At 54.5% G+C, this 16551-nt stretch overlaps 2 protein-coding genes across 3 annotated transcripts in view; one reads left to right on the top strand and one right to left on the bottom strand.

Annotated features, from left to right (window-relative positions):
- The window catches only part of Ccdc63 (coiled-coil domain containing 63), a 51692-nt gene extending 41339 nt beyond the window's left edge, over positions 1-10353 (top strand). For both annotated transcript variants that reach the window (XM_013144818.2, XM_063225611.1), the window contains exons 8-12: positions 1065-1285; positions 5283-5357; positions 6957-7149; positions 7513-7716; positions 8002-10353. In XM_013144818.2, coding sequence (XP_013000272.1) covers positions 1065-1285; positions 5283-5357; positions 6957-7149; positions 7513-7716; positions 8002-8147 — 839 coding nt within the window. In that variant the 3' untranslated portion in view covers positions 8148-10353. The remainder of the gene's footprint in view (positions 1-1064; positions 1286-5282; positions 5358-6956; positions 7150-7512; positions 7717-8001) is intronic.
- Positions 9714-14935, bottom strand: Myl2 (myosin light chain 2). The gene is made up of 7 exons (XM_003462982.5): positions 14778-14935; positions 13648-13737; positions 12450-12525; positions 11288-11392; positions 10849-10927; positions 10724-10772; positions 9714-9905 (listed from the first exon to the last, which is right to left on the bottom strand). Exons 1-7 carry the CDS (start codon positions 14778-14780, stop codon positions 9807-9809), a joined length of 501 nt encoding a protein of 166 aa, XP_003463030.3. The 5' UTR covers positions 14781-14935; the 3' UTR covers positions 9714-9806.
- Between the last annotated feature and the right edge of the window lie 1616 nt (positions 14936-16551).

The raw sequence follows: 16551 nt of genomic DNA on the forward strand, positions 1-16551 counted from the left end.
GTGGGGACTCAATCTTTTTAAAAAATTATTACCTTATTGGTACATTTTAGAGACACATAATGATCACATTCATCATCGGGAATTTGTTCCTATACAAACTCTTCCCCTCCTTATTTACAAAGCTTTGTTTCCATTTATTTCTTCTATTCTTTTTCTTGTCCTTTCCCCCTCCCCTCCCTTGTTTCCCTTCTCATGTGAACGTTTTCTTCCCATTTCTTGATATTTGCTATACATTTTGGTCCTTCTGTACACTTTTGGCTTCTCTCACCAGAGAAATAATGCAGATTTTAAACTTGTGCATCTCCATACTTCACCTAAGAGTATGGAGACTGGATCTTAATTTATGTTAAGAAAATTACTTTATTCCAAAGACAGCCTTGAGCCACAAAATGGAAGGAGTCACATGGCCAGAAGTAGCCAGAAAGATCTAGAAAAGATCTTCTAATTGCCATGTGAAGGCCAATCAGAGAGACAAGGCTGGGTTCAAGAGACACGGTTGATGCAGGATTCAAAGCTGGAGACAGCAAGGGTCAGGAGAGAATTTTCTAGAATCTAATTGTATTTACCAAACTCTGAGCCTTCCTAAGAACCTGCCCTGGGGCCTTTTGTGACCACTTTCTTTTCTTTTTTTTTTTTTTTTTTTTTTTTTTTTTGTCATTTTCCTTTTTATCGGTACCGGGGATCGAACTCACTCACGACTGCCTGCTTGCAAGGCAGGCACTTATGCCGCTGAGCTATGTGACCACTTTCTTGATCTTCATCCTGCTCAAGTGTCACCTCACTAGACAGGTCTCCCGTTTCCATCTAAAGCTGGATGATGAGTGAATTTCTTTTTCTGTTTACTAGGATAGCTCCTTTTCCTTCTTTTTGCCTCACTGGCTTCATGGGGCAGGATTTTGCATGAACAGAGCCTGGCCCAGTGTGTGGTCTGTAGTGAATACTTAGATTAACAAGAGTCTCTCACCTCTCCTGGAAAGATCTAACCCCTCCCTGAGTGGCGAAGTCAAGCTCCTGCCCTCTGCCCATCACCCTGTCACCGAGCGGAGTGGCCTCCCCTTTCCTAGCTCTCAAGGCAAAGAAGCACGGGAAGAAGAGCAAGGGCACGAGCTTCGAGAGCTACGAGGTGGCCCACATGCGGCTGCTGAAGCTGGTGGAGGACGGGAACCTGAACCACCTCATCGAGGACTTCCTGGCCAAGGAGGAGAAGAACTTTGCCCGCTTTACCTACGTCACGGAGCTCAACAACGACATGGAGATGATGCAGAAGAAGACGCAGAAGATCCAGGTCAGGTTGGCAGTTCCTGGGCCCTGGGCCGCCGTCCCCACCGCAGACTCTCGGGTACAGCCCATGAGGGGCTCGCAGATGATGGGCCACAAGGTCCAGCCGGTTTCCCCCAGGTCTCCCCTGCATTTTGGCTTCTCTGGAGTCAGATTCATCTTTTGGTTGACTTCTACAGGTAAGGTGTTCAGGGTCCCCTGCCTCAAGCGGTGACGTTTATACCCATGGCTTGTTCTATAATCCAAGGTTCAGTCAACCACAACCCATGGCTGATTTCTCCGTCAGTTTATCCCATGTAAAAGCCCATGACTTTTACACTTTTAAACGATTCTAAGAGGGAGGAAAGAAATGAAAACTACGTGAGAGAGACATAGTATTTCTGGCCCTTTGCCTAAAAAGTTTGCTAACCCCCATTCATCGACAGCTTCAGAGGGTTGAGGAGAGATGGTTGCTTCCCATCTCAGACAGACTTGATGTATGTGAGCATAGTAAAGGTTCTGACAAGTCCCACAGGAAAGAAACCTGTTTACCTTTTTTGAACCCACAATTTCCCAAACTTCATTGACTCCCTGCGCTACTTACTACCCTAAACAAACACCATCTGGACTGGATCTGCACAGCATGGAGTCTAAGGTCCTCTGCTACTCCGCAGGTCCTGCCCTGTTTGGCTCGGCCCTGCTTTGCTGGACCAGGTCCCATCACAAGTCCTAAAGCACCCTGGCGGCTCCTGCTCCCTCTCCCCTCCCCTTCCGGTTGACATCCTGCTCATTTGCCCTAGTCCTGCACAAATGTCATCTCCTTAGGGAATGCATTACTCCTTTCTTCAGCCCTGTGCTCTTGTATGTGGCCGGAGGAGCTGCTCTCTTTCACATAAGCCAACTGTCCCCAAATGTGGGGCGTGTGGTGGCCGCGAGCAGCAGGTAAATGAGAACATTTACCTTTCCTAGCGATGGATTAATTGTAACGAGTATCAGGAAAATATACAATAAGCAAAGCAAGCCAGTGATTCAGTGGATAGTATCACTCAGAGATAATACCAGCAAACAACAGGGCTAGTAAACAAACCAATAGGCCGATGTACAGAAAACTGTTAACAGATTAACAGACCATAGTAATCCAAGTGGGAACGGCAAGAAGAAAGGTAGTTCTGAGTTTTCATACAAAGATAGCACAAAGGGGTAAATCAAGGAGAGTTTCTTAAAGGGTCTTTGTTTACAAAGGTTTAAATAAATTATGCAGGGCAACTACAGGCCCTGCCTGCCTCCAGAAAGGATGGAGGAACTCTTCCCGGAAATACGAGACGGGAGGGGATGGTCACTAGTTGTGGCTTCCCATTGGCTGGATCCCACCGGAAGCCAGCGCCAAAGGCACCTCCTATTGGTTGGTCTAACCGGAAGCAGGTAGATAAGGAAGTCTTAGGCACTGCCAGTGCTGCTCCTGTAGGGCATAGATCAGAGAGGGGAAGGGTAGTAGGTGGCTCAGCTCCAAGTGGAGTGGGCAGGTTGGCAGCTGCGCTCTGAATGACCCTTGGGCTTCTCTTGACCTCTTGCAGAGGAATCATACCCAGGAAAGGCCCAGGACCCAATGGGTCCTCAACAGACTTAACCTTGACCTCCCCATTCACCTTGAGGGTGCCGTCTCCCCATTAGCCATAGTCTGTCTCCCAGGATTAGGACAAAGCCTGCCCTCTCTCAGCCTCGCCGTCCCCATCTGCAGCATGACACATTTGGACGAGAGGAGTTTCCAAACTTCTATCAAGAAGCTACAGAACATTTTTGTTTCAGCCAGTATTATAAGCAAAATGGTACATAAGGCAGATGAACTGGGCTGCCCGGTAGGACGGGGGATTGGAAGGGGGCCCCCGGAACCTTTACCCTACCTTGAAGGCTGGGGTCTGAGCTTGTGCACTGGCTGAATCCAGTCACTCTTAATCTCCTGCTTGATCTCCTTCACCCTCTGATTTATTAATTTACTAACTGCCACCATTTATACATCAGTGTACTCTACATGAGTATCTGAATTTACGGTTTCTCTTGGAAAAATCGGATCTGACAACTTCGGCACACGTTCTCGCAGGGAGCTGAGTTCCTATAAAAATCCAGGCTCTCAAAAAAAAATTAAAAAAAAAATCCAGGCTCTCTCTTGCCATCCACAGCGACTAGCTGGTTCTGGTTCTCCTGATTCCATGGTCTGGACCCCGCAGGCTCAGTGGACTTTTGAGTTTGCGGCCTCCGCTGTAGATGTGCCGCTACTGCCCTCTGGTGGGCATCTGTGGTACTGCGCGATAGGACTTTGCGGGCCACGCAGCTGAGGAAAAAGTGTCCCCCTTGGGTTGGAAGCACACAGGACTGTGGATACCCGTTCTCCAGGAAGGAGAACCTTACGGGTCCCCGTGGGATGACGAGGACCGACCCTGCCGTGGAATGAGCAGACGCCGGCGGATGCTCAGACCTGACCGGAAGTGTGTTCCTGAGCAGAGGCGACCTCAAGCTTCCAGGGGGATCTTGTCCCTCAGCTGCACATCTGGTCCTGTGTTTTAGGGCGAGGGTGCCTGTGTAAGATGGGCCATTCCAGACCTTTCTGGGCCTCAGTTTTCCCATCTGTAGAATGATCTGTGGGCCAGAACAGCTGCTTCCCAGATCATTTTTTAGTCACAGAACTGTGCAGTTTGGTGCATAGAGTTGCAAGAGCTGGCTGGATGCATCTGGAAAACATAGATGTCCAACATGGAGGCTTAATCTCACAACCCCCGCACTAAATCTCTGTTTACATACAGGATGCTCTAGACGGTTCATCTGTTTAGCAACTCACCCTCCTGGTTTACTATAGATAACTCCCAGGTTCAGGGACCCCACGATCCCTGCAGTAGAATCACAAGATGCTTCCTTCTAAAACGCAGACCCTCAGGCCCCGGCTCCTACCCACAGTTCTCGAAAGCTCCGCGATGGACCAGGGATCCACATTTAGCTGTGTTTCTGTTTGAGATTTTTTGTCTTATTGTGTGAAGTGACCAGCAGTGAGATACCGAAGCACCTAGCAGTAAACACTAAGATTGGCCCTGAGAAGACGGCCTGGACGGTCCACCTTTGTCCTCTCATTCAGTCATGTTCAGGGACAAAGTCCTGCGGCAGGATTGCTCAAAAGGTTCGGACACCCTGTGAAGCCCGGTGGTCCTCAAAACCGAGCACCTGGCAGCAAGTTAGAAATGCAGGGGCTCAGCTGGGCGAGGCGGTACACCCTGCGATCCCAGTGCTGGGGGGGCTGAGCCAGAACTGCTGTGAGTTTTGAGGCCAGGCTGGGCTACATAGTTTAAGCCCAGCCTGCACTGGACTAGGCAGCTAGACCCTCTCTCAAAAAGCAAGCAAAAAATCACAGTTCTTATCTAGGTGTCTTTGGGAACGAGTTAGACATTCTATTACAGGAACACATGAATACTCAAGTGTATAGCAGCAAAACTCATAATAGCAAAATCTTGGAAGCAGCCTGTATGTTCATGGCTGGATAAATGCATAAATAAAATGTGGCATTTACACACAATGAAATAGTACTCTGCCATAAAGAAGGATAAACTTGGTTTGTAGGAAAATGGATGCACCTTGAGACCCTAATGTTAAGTGAAATAAATCAGACAAGCTTAAAGACTTCATGATTTCCCTTCTGAGACCCAAATGATCAATAATGTAAAGAGCAAAATAAGGGACAGATCATAGGAAACAGAGAGAAAGAGACGTTTTGCAACTGGGAGGGGGTGAGACGGAGGGAGGAAGGTGGAGGCAGGGAAGGGGAGGTAAAAACAATGATGACGTGTTATGTCCCTGCGCCAGCTCCCCAGGAGGACGTAATCACTGTACTGCAAACCTGTGCTGAATCCGTTCCCGCTCCCATCCCCCAGCCAACTGGCCGCGGGCAGTTCTCATACATGAGGGCGCACACCAGCGCCCCCGTATGGCCACGCCCGCCGAGTCCGCCCGGCACCCGGCCTCACTCCCGCCCCTCCCTGCAGGACGAGATCCTCCTCCTGCGGTCCCAGCAGAAATCCGAGCGCGAGGACAGCCACTTGGCGCTGAGGCAGCTGGAGGTGAGGGGCGCGGCGTCCCGCTGTCCGTCCGTCTATCCGTCCGTCTGTCCCTCAGGCCTGTCGGGGCTCTAGGAGCAGGAAGGCCTGGCCCAGGCCGTCAGTACCCAGCTCTTGTGTTGGCCTGGTCTCCATCAGTAAAGACAAGGACAATCTTTTTTTCCTTTCAGTGCTGGGAAAGGCGTCTGGGGCCTCCTCCCGGCTAGCAGAGTATGGTGTGCTGGGCTCTCGGTACACTGCCCGGGCTGGCCTGAAACTTGTGATCTTGGGTCTCGGCCTCCTGAGACCTGCGCACGCGCCACTACACAGCTCTTCATTTGTTTGTGGAGGCAGCGTCTTGCTAACTCACTAAATTGCCAAGTTTGGGCTCCAATTTGCGATCTGCCTGCCTCAGCCTCCTGAAGTACTGGGATTACAGGTCTACACCACCACGCCTGGCCTGTAGATGTAACTTAACAAAAGTACTGTAAGGATATTGCTTGGGTCACTTTATTAGCAGCTGAATAAAATTAAGTAAATCTGTAAATGGACAGACCACACCCTGGTTTCTTCTAGCTTTTTGTTTTGCCATCCATAATGTGTGGCTTACTCCAAGGGTGCCATGTGGTTGCGGCATAGCTGTCACAGATCCTGCCATCACCTATACATTCCAGGCAGGAAGAAAGTGGGAGAGGCAAAAAAAAAAAAAAAAAAAATGCTTAAAATTTCTTTCCCCAAACCTAACACTTCTTTATAAACATCTTATTGGCCATCCCCGGCTCGAAGAAGGTTGGAAATAGGATTTTTTGCTGGTCACATTGGCACACAGAGACCCTGAACAAAAACAGGAAATTGGGGCGTCTGGCCACCGAATCCTGTTCCAACCCAGCTCAGTCCAGGGGCTGTGGCCCTCGGTCACTTGTGTTCCCCACAGGAAGGGTATCCTGAGCCTGGGGGACCCGATGGCAGCACCACAGCCGCGCGCCACCAGCGGGCAGCAGCGCATGCTCTGCCAGAGGAGCCCTCTGCAGAGCGAGGCTAGTGGGGCCTGCAGACTCTGGGCCCCAGGACACTGTCTCCAACCCTGACCCCGTCACACACCGCCTTGGGGAGCCAGGGTGGCCTCCCAGGAACAGTTACTCCCTCACTTGCTGATTTTGAAATAGTGACATAACTGCCCCAGGCCTCAGTTTCCTCATCTGTAAAATCGGGGTTTTAGCCCCAGCTGCTGCTTAGGGCTGCGAAGGTTAAATCGCTCCCAGCTGAGGCAGTCCAGCCATATTTAGCTCTGTGGACCAAAATGCTTTTCCTTCCTTTTCTGTTCTATTTCATTTCTTTCTTTTTTTTTTTTTTTAAGACAGGGTCTCGTTATCTAGTTCAGGCTGGCCTTGAACTCACTAAGTAGCCGACGCTGGCCTTGACCTCATGGAGATCCTCCTGCCTCAGCCTCCCAGTGTTGTGATTACAGGCGTGCACCACCTTATACAGCCCTTATTTCGTTTTTTGAAGACGGCTCCGAACCCGCAGAGGGCTGCACACCTGCCGCCTGGAGTGGCAGGGCTTAGGGCCCGAAGCTGCGGGGATCCCGCGATAGGCTGACGGTGGCGCTGCGTCTGTCCCCAGGAGAAACTGAGGAAGACCTCGGAGGAGGTGAGCGAGTATGAGCAGAGATCCGGAGAGGTCAGCAAGACCCTGCAGCTGCTCAAGAGCGCCGTGCAGAGCCTCTTCCAGAAGATCGCCTGCGACCCCAGCAGGATCCTGGTGCAGCTGGGGGAGACCGGCGAGGTGACGGACGCCAACCTGCCGCAGTACTTCGGTGAGCCCCGCCCCCGCGACCTGCGCGCGCAGCCGGGACAGCCGGGCCGGTAGGGGGCGCCCTGCTCAGCCGGAGAGGCCGGGCGGCCTGGGGCCTCTCGCCCTGCGCGGCCTCGCAGCTTCTCTGTGGCCCCCGGCTTCCTCCTGTCCGGCGCTCCGCGGGCTCCACGCCTCCAGCCGCGCTGCCTGCACCTCGTCGCCGTGCGCCTCGCGGCCGGTGTCCTCGGCCTCAGCCCCGCTGAGGTGCGCGCGCAGCGGGCCCCTGCGGGCGGCTGCCGGGTGTCTCTGGGCTCCTGCATCCGAGTCAGGGCGCCTGGCATCCAGAGCGCCCTCCGCCTCGCCGGCTGACGGTGCGCTTTTGCAGCCTCCATCGAGAAGCGGACCAACGACCTGCTGCTGCTGGAGGCCCACCGCCGCATGCAGGAGGCGGAGAGCCCGGAGGCCGAGCCCCCGCAGCCCTTCGTCAACCCGTTCTGGGGCGGCTCCGTGCTGCTCAGGCCGCCCGAGCCCGTCAGGGTGGCGCCCCCTGTGTTTGGGGCCGACCCCTTCAGCGAGCGGCTGGAGGACGGTGAGGCCCGCCCCACCCCCGGGGGGCGCCTGACGCTGGGGCGCTGTCGGTCATGCACGGTTCCCCGAAAGCCCCCTCCCTGTGACCCGGGAAGGTGACCCGGGCGGGTGCCTGTCTGCTCATGCTCTTCTCTGGGGGGATGCAGTCAGTTATCTGGGCACCCCCGGAAGAAGTACCATCTGCCCATCGCCCCTCCACATCCCCATCCCTGAGAGCAGCACTCCCCCCCCCCGGCCCCCCATCACCGGGCGACTCCGCTCGCTCATGAGCCCGTCTCCGGCGCAGTGGATCAGCCCCTGGAGCACAGCAGCCTGCACCAGCTGGTGCTGGACGCCTACCTCTCCAAGGAGGCCCGGAGCAAGGAATTGCACCCCGACATGCTGTCAGAGAAGGGCGAAGAGCCGAGGCCCAAGAAGAAGCAGACGCTCTGAGCCCCGCGGCCACGTTTGTACCAGAACTGGAAAGAATAGATGTTTTGTTCTGTAACCTCCGGACCTTTGCACGACCAGTGCTGCGAGACCTGGGTGGTAGGGGTGGTGCGGGACGAAGAATGGGGTTCGTAGCCACCACAAGCGGGAGGGTTGGGTGCCTCAGCACTGTCCGTGAGGAGCCCTAGAAGGTGACCTGCCCCGGCCGAGACAAAGCACGGACAAGCAAAGTGGAGGCCCGCGCTGCCTAACACTGATTTGTGGTTGTTGTTGGTTACTAAGGATTGAACCCATTTGACTGTGTTATATCCCAGCCCTTTTTACATTTTAAGTTTTTATTTATGTATTTAGTTTTGGTTTTTTGGTGGTGGGAGAATTGAGATAGAGTCTCACTAATGCAGTTCAGGCTGGCGTCCAACTCACAGCTGTCTTCCTGCCTCAGCCTCCCTAGTGCTGTGACTACAGGTGTGCACCCCCATGCCTGGTGTTATTTTTGGCTTTTTTTTGAAACAGAGTCTCAGTCTGTAACTCAGGCTGGTTTTGAACTCACTATGTAGCCCAGGCTGGCCTCGGACTCAGGGCAATCCTCCTGCCTCAGCCTCTTGAGAGCGCTGGCATTACAGGTGTGCACTACACCTGGCCCTTTTTATTTTTTTGTGATAGGGTCTCACTAAGTTGCCCAGGCTTGGCTCGATCTTGAGATCCTCCTGTTTCATCCTCCCAGAGTGCTGGATTCCAGGCATGTGTCACCATACCTGGTCAGTGTATTTCTCTTGAGACCCCAGGGCCACACGGGGCACAGCAGGGCTCATAGCTGCTCAGGCCACGGGGTCTCAGGCCATGGTGGCTGTGTCTCTGTCTCCCGTGCACAGCTGTCTCTGCGTCTGCATCTGTGTGTGTGTGTGTGTGGTGTCGCTTGGGGGCCAGCAGGTCACCTCCGGAGCTGCGCACAAACCCTTCCTAGGCAGAACTGTGATTCCTGAGCCTCAGGATGCCCTGCTTCCTGTTCCCTCCAGTGTGACCTCCTCCCCCTGCCCTTGTGGCCAATCATGTGACCAGGCTGCTGTCCCAGGTTGATGCAGGTTCCTCCAGCCCAAGGCACAGTATGCAGCTGGGGAGCGGATGGGCTAGTGTCCACCAGGTCACAGAGGGGCAGGAGAGCACGGGGAGCAGCTGGGGGCCACCTGGCCACCACTGAGCACAGATCGCAGGCCCCAGGTGGGTGCTGCAGACTCCTGGATGCGGCTGTGCCTGAAGCCCCGGCACTTTGTCATGGGCACCCATCTCTCAAAGGTGGGGGGCCGGGAGTTTGCCACCACTGCAGGCCTGACCGCTTTGGCTGTGGCTTTGGTCATCAAGATCAGTTTAGCTCAGCGGCATAAGCACCTGCCTTGCAAGCAGGCGGTTGTGAGTTTGATCCCCAATACCGATAAAAGTGAAAAAAGACCAAAAAAAAGATAAAAAAAAAGAAGATCAGTTCAGGTCTGGACCGCAGGCCCATTGGCACCCCGAGGAGGGGTGTTCGTGTGGCTTCACAAAGGGCACCTGGGGCAGCAGAGGACACCAGGCCAGGTCTGCACATCCCTTTTATTTGCCCGCGGCCTCCAGCTGTGTTTCCAGCCCAGCTACAAGCCCGGTGGGCTGCGCGGAGGCGGAGGCTGCTCAGTCCTTCTCCTCGCCGTGGGTGATGATGTGCACCAGGTTCTTGTAGTCCAGGTTGCCGGTCACATCGGGAGGGAAGGCTGTAAACATCTGGTCGATCTGCAAACAGCCAGCAGGGGGCGCCGGCGTGACAGGAGGCCGGGGTGGGACACCCAGTGCCCTGACCCTGGGGCCTCCTGCATTTAGGGATGTGTGTGTGTGTGTGTGTGTGTGTCTGTCTGTCTGTGCTCCTGGGGACTGAACCCAGAAGCTTTGCATGAGCTACATCCTTGGTCCATTTTTAATTTGGAGCAAGGGTCTCACTGAGCCACTAAGTTGCCCAAGCTGGGCTCAGACTTGTGATCCTCCTGCCTCAGCCTCCAGTGCTGGGGTGACAGGTGTGAGCCATCCCGCCTGGCTTACAATTTTTCTGTTTTTTAGGACAGGGTCTCGAGATGTAGTTCAGGCTGGTCTCGAACTCTTGGCGATTCTTCTGCCTCAGCCTCCTGAATGCTGGGATTACAGGGCATGCACCATACAATTTTTAATAAAATGTGGAATCCGAAAACAGGCCCCAGGGTGCTGTTTTAAACAGACTCATTAAGGTTCATTAATGCCATTGCCAGGACCATGGCTACAGCACCTTGAGCAAACTGCCAAGGGGCCCTTCTCCCAGAGCATTACCGTTGCCTGTTGGAAAAACGACTGAAACACACACCCTTTGACACCCCCTATGAGATCAGTAGCTGGGACAGTTGTGCAGTGCACAACTTACACAACAGTATGGGGCAGCCCCTCAGGGCATTCACCATGGATGTTTTAACTATTGCCTCCGTGCCTTGTGGAGGGAATGACTGTGCCAAGGGCAAAGCAGTGGCCTGTCTCTCAGTGTGGACTACGCCCCTGTGGGTTTCAGAGGGCACCGAGGACTCCCTTACCTCCTCCTTGGAGAATCGCTCAGCCTGTGTGGTCAGCATCTCTCGGACGCTGCGGAGAGGAAAGCAGGGCCATGTCAGGGGTCTGGGAGGAAGCAGGGATCCCCTGCCCCCCAAAACCCACTCACTAGTCAGCCTTTAGTACGCCTTTGCCTTCAGGGTCGAACACCTTGAATGCGTTGAGGATGGTCTCCTCGGGATCCGCGCCTGAAACGGAGCAGTGGGGGCCTGGGCCTAAGAAAGCCCTTGGCCCAGGACAGCAGATGGGGGCTGACCCACGCTCAGCCGAGCCTGGGGTAGAGTTTCCTGAGACAAGACCTTGCCAGGTAGCCCCAGGGTAGCCCTGAGCTCACAGAGATCCTCCTGCCTCAGCCTCTTCGGGAATGGCGGGAGCATGGGCGCGAGGCCAGGTGTGGGGAGACCTCTGTGACTTTGGAGCCTGCTGGGTGTGGCCCCAGGCAAGCGGAGCTGCACCTGCGTCCTCAGCCCCTGGGGACCCCCCAGCTTGCCCCGCCCCAGCTCGGCCCCACCCCCACCCCGGGAGACTGCGCATGAGCGCCCACGAACCCTTCAGCTTCTCCCCGAACATGGTGAGGAACACGGTGAAGTTGATGGGACCCGGAGCCTCCTTGAGCATTTCGTCGATTTCCTCATTTTTCACGTTCACACGGCCTGGGCGGACACACAGGGCTCAGAGCCGGGAGGAAGCGGCTGTGGGGACCCTGGCATTCATCATCCACCCTGAGGAATGTGGCCCAGGACCGGCCCGGGGCGGGGGAAGGGGGCAGAGGAGCGGGGGAGGCCTTTGAAGCCACCGACAGCCCGCGTGGGCAGGGGCGCGCTGTCTTTAGCATCTTCAGAGCCTGAAACCCGTTGGACGGATTTTTATTAATTACTTTGGGTTTTTTTTTTTTTTTTTTTGTCTTTGGAGACAGGGTCTCCTTATGAATTCAGGCTGGCCTTGAGCTCGCACCAATGCTCCTGCATCGGCCTCCCAAGTGCTGGGATTACAGGAGTGTATCAGCATTCAGCCTCATGCTTGGCTCTGATGGAAAATGCTGGTATTGTCCATTAGCCCTTCCCCGAGGGAGGTGGGAGAGCCAGGTCAGAATCACTTGTGGAAACGATTACACCCACTGTAGTAGAGATTCAGCACACAGCTGTCACCCCTGGCACAAGCCCACAGAACATCTCTGGGGTCCACATGCATGAAAAAGCAGCCCCTAAGTCTTAAGACAGCTTATGTTTTCAATATAAAAAGCGACAGAGGCTGTGAGCAGGAATGGTGCTCTCTAGAACTGTGCAGTGCCCAACCTGCACAGCTGTTCATGGCAGGCCTGGGATCTGAGGATGGGAATTGGTGGTGCTGGGCGGTGACAGATTGGACATGTGCAATTTGAAAACTCTCCATGCACTCCTGCTCATGCTGCTGAAATGTTAAATAAAGCTGAACCCAAAATAGAATGATCTTGATGATTAAAAACCTAAACCAAACAGGCCTAGAAAGACACTGAAGTGTTCACTGTGCAGTGTGGCTGGTGTGCGTGTTGTGAGTTTTCTATCGTGAGCTGCCACCGAATTCAAATGCCACACAGAAGAAGCTATTTCAAAGGCAAAAGGTCCGGTGTGAGGAGACGGAGTTGTTCTTCCCCCCAGACAACCTTGGGGTGCTTGTCTCAAATGCTGGTGGGGGTTGGGCTCTGCCTTCCGCCCCGTGTGGGCGACATACCCAGAGCGGCAAATGTGTCCCTCAGGTCGTTCTTGTCGATGAAGCCGTCCCGGTTCTGGTCCATGATGGTGAAGGCCTGCGAAGGGAGGGTTGGTGTCAGCCTGGGAGCCACCGCAGCGCCCCGGAGGGCCAGGGCCAGGGAGGTGGGGCTTGAGGGGCACCAAGGAGCACCAGGAGGCCAGGTCAAGAGCTGGGTGCTGAGTGCACGGCTGTAATCCTGGCGCTCTGGGAGGCTGAGGCAGGAGGATTGCAAATTCAAGCCCAGCTTAAACTCGGGGTGGGGGAGCCTGGGTTGAACCCCCAGTTATTTTTTAAAAATAAAAACCACATTTTATAGTTCATGATGTGTTGTTTGTCCCTCCCAAATGACAAAAAAGGAAAAGTTTCCACAATTTATAACCAATGACCCAGCACTGATGGAAGCCTGGGAAAGGCAGCCAGCCTGTCTCCCCCAGGAGCAGGGGACCAGGCCTTCCCAGCGCAGCGAGCTGGGCTGCCCTCCCCACCGCCAAGTCCTTTGCCCCTGGGTTCTGCTTTTGGGGATTCATCAAGGAGAGAGCCAGCCACATCAGCAAAGACTTGTTCTTTAGAATCCTAAGTCATTCGAAACAAAAACATCACCCAACAGGAAAAGATGTTGACGGTGAATTGCTCAAGAAAAAAACCTCTGCAGGGCTCCTGGGTGGGCATGGGAGGCTTGTCACTGTGTCTGATAAACAGATTTGGAACCAGGGAGGCTTGGGCGGCACAGATGAGCACAGGAACCCATTGTCTACGGTGGGTGGAATGGGGGATTCCTACTGTTTACTGTCATCTTTATAGTCTTCTAAAATTTTTTCCTACATTTTTTAACAAGGAATATAGTTTAGTTTTATAACTAGAAAAAGTTATTTAAAATAATTTCTTTAAAAGGTTCACATATAAACTGGGAGTGGGGGTACACATTTGTAATCCTGGCACTCAGGAGGCTGAGGCAGGAGGATTGCTGTGAGTTTGAGGCCAGCCTGGGCTACACAGTGAGCCCTCCCCACTCCGAAAAAAAGTACAGGCACCCATGAACTCTACATGCAGCCACAGGTCCTGGCTGGGGACAGGGAGGATAAGGTCTATCCGTAGGAACTGGGCAGGGGAGCCCCAGTGGTAGAGCCCCTGTGCGCCACACAGAGCCCTGGGTTCCAGCTCTGGCACTGCCACCTACCTCCTTGAACTCCTGGATCTGGGTCTGCTCGAACATGGAGAACACGTTGGAGTTGGCCCCCTCCGCCCTCTTCTTGGCTTTCTTCGGTGACTGGGGAGGGGGACAGTGGCGGTCAGAGGCGGCCCCTTCCAGGCTGAGATGGCCCATGTGTGACCTGGAGCCACGGCGCCCACATTCACCTCTCCCTTGGGGAGGGGAGGAGGGCCCCGAGGGACGGTCTGTGCTCTGGGGACACAGGTGACACCCATCGGCAGCTCTGTTCAGATGTGGGGTACACACAGCTCAGTGAGGCCCAGAGGGGGACCGATGGGGTGAGCCAGGCTCCAGGGGCCACGGTGGATGCCGAAACCACAGGACACTTCTGGGGTCGCCACCGTCCGCTCCCTCGCCCACAGGCTCGGTAAATGTCCCCTGCACATCCCCCTCAGCCGCGTGGAGAAGAGCGAGCTGCCCCCTTCCTCCTCACAGCTCCCCACAAACGCTCTACACTGCAGCACGGCCTGACTGCCTAACCGCCCCTGGAGGGAATGCGGCCTCAGAGTCCTGGCTTCAGGGGCTGCAGCTGTGACTCAGAGAGGTTGGGGGGCCGGGAGACGGCTCAGCGGCCGAGTGCCTGCCTGGTGAGCGCAAGGCCCTGAGTTTGGTTCCCGGTACTAAGAACAAGAGGTTAGGTCATTTGCCCAAGGTCACACTGCCACAAAAAGGCACAGTGTGAGTTGAACTCAGCAGTCGACTCCAGTGTCTGTGCCCCCCCAGTGCTGGGGCTCCGGGAGGGGAGACCTGCCCAGCAATACCAGAGAAAAGGTTTTAAATCTGCAAGTTCAAAAGGTGGGAAAAAACCAAAAGATTCTTTTCCCGAGCTGCCTGAACAAGACAGAAGAATTACAACTTGATCCTTGAAAGCGCTGAATCCCATTTTGCAAGCCCTGAGAGTTATCGATTCCTCCAGAGGTCAGCAGACACACCATAAAAAGCCAGCGCTTTGATTTTGTTTTTGTGAGTCTGGGAGCTGCTGTTATTTGTGGCTGATTGGGGCATCCATGGGGCTGCTCCCCCTGGAGTCCCCGAAGCTGCCCTCTCCCGCTCTGCCCTGATCCTGTCCGGCCCCAGCAGCATCCTTGGAGACTCACCATGGTGGCAGGGACACAGCACGGCCTCCGGAGAATTCCACACACCGCCCAGCTCTCCTGTGCCCGCAAACAATAAATACTTCCTCCCGGGGTTTAAAAATAACCCCATGACCACTTTTGGCAGTAATAGGTGAGGCGGACACCACCTAAGGCCCCCCCACCCCATGCCGTTCTTCTGAAGTAAGGGCCACTCGCTGGCTGCTGCCGCCGCCCAGTGACACGTGAGACCCAAAAATGCATTCAAGGTTAAAGAGGCAGCGGCTGGGTCATGGTCACGGGGGAGAGATGCTGTGTGCTCTCTGCCGCTTTGGGCGGGCGACACTTGTGCTTGTCAATTTGGGGAGAGAAAAGGGAAGCAGAGACCATGAGGCTTCTGTGACATCATCAGGCACTGGCAGCCCCAGGACCTTTGCACCTATTGTCTGTTCGACATGGCATTCCTGTCAGTCATCCACGTGGCTCCTTCTGTCCATCTTTGCTCAAATGTCACTCCTGTCTCCTTCCCTGCTTTGTTTTCCTCCACAGTTTCTATCCATCCTCAGCATCTGGTGCAACTCTATTTTATTGGGCACTGGTGCACTCTTACCTCCCCAGACAGGTCCTCTTGCATTCTCCTCTCCAGCTCCTGCCTCCTGCCTGATTCCCAGCAGCTGCTCAGCAACAAATACTGTTGACTGACTAAAGAAATGACAGCTCTCACTTACCAAAGTGCTTGCCGTGTGCCACACGCCATGTAGACATGCTTCCCGCTCATAGTAAAACATCCAATCCTCTATGGGCCTGGGGCCTGTGGAAACTGAGGCTCAGAGCGGCACAGGGAGCTTCCTGGGGCCATGCAGCACTGGAGTGGGAGTGGATGTTGCGGATCTGGCTGAAGCCGGGTCTTAGCACGCCGTGGGCACACCGTGGCTTCCTCTGTGGGCTCAAAGCATCCTGGGCAGCAGGGCGGAAGAGCTCAGGGCCTGGGCCTCAGTCATGGGTTTATTCAGCGGCCGCAGACATCAGGCCTGAGCAGCAGGTCCCCGCCTCGAAGGCTGCTCCATCCTGGGGTGTGGCACAGAGCTGAAGCTGAACTAGCATTCATCCTGCTGGGGTGGGGAGACAGCCCCCAGTGACAAAAATCCTTCCCCCTCCAGCGGAGCTTCCGCTCATGGGGCAGATGGGCCGCATAAACCAGTGCATGGCGCAGGTCACTCCGAGCTGTGACAGACACCGCACAGGAGTGACATCCGCAGGCAAGCAGAGCTGCTTCAGCCGGAGTCATGGGGTTCCCCTGAGCAGGGACTGGGGAGGGGACAGCGGAAACCTCCTCCAAGGATGAACAGGACCACCGGCCGAACTTTCCATAATGGGGGGAGGGGGAAAGCTGGGCGTGGCGGCACACTCCTGTAACCCCAGCACTCAGGAGGCTGAGGCAGGAGGATTGTTGCAAATTCAAGACCAACCTGGGCTACAGAGTGAGCCCAAGGCCAGCCTGAACTGCATAGTGACACTTTATCTCAAAAAGACAAAAAAAAAAAAAAATTTTTTTTTTTTTTTTGTTTTCTTGTTAGGTTCAGCCTGGGTGAAAGGAGCCGAGCTCCAGGCCAGCCCTGAGGTCAGGGCAGGTGCCACGCAGGCTCTTCTCAGAAATAATCTCAATTTTGGGAGCCAAACTCAACAATCATTTGTTGCTGTGACCAAAAAAATAAACAATGTGTGGGTATCTCCTTTCTCAAACTATACTCAGGCTGGAATTACTCAAGAGCCTCTTCTAATGGAATTTCTGAACAGC

The sequence above is a fragment of the Cavia porcellus genome, unplaced genomic scaffold (assembly GCF_034190915.1).
Source record: "Cavia porcellus strain 051 isolate PalLab524CR breed Dunkin Hartley unplaced genomic scaffold, mCavPor4.1 scaffold_16, whole genome shotgun sequence".
Lineage (NCBI taxonomy): Eukaryota > Metazoa > Chordata > Mammalia > Rodentia > Caviidae > Cavia > Cavia porcellus.

Coding starts and splice junctions, on each gene's coding strand:
- Myl2 (XM_003462982.5), bottom strand. Junction 12,526..13,647: donor AGATCCAGGAGTTCAAGGAG/GTAGGTGGCAGT, acceptor CTCCCTTCGCAG/GCCTTCACCATCATGGACCA. Junction 10,773..10,848: donor GGCGTACTAAAGGCTGACTA/GTGAGTGGGTTT, acceptor TCCTCTCCGCAG/CGTCCGAGAGATGCTGACCA.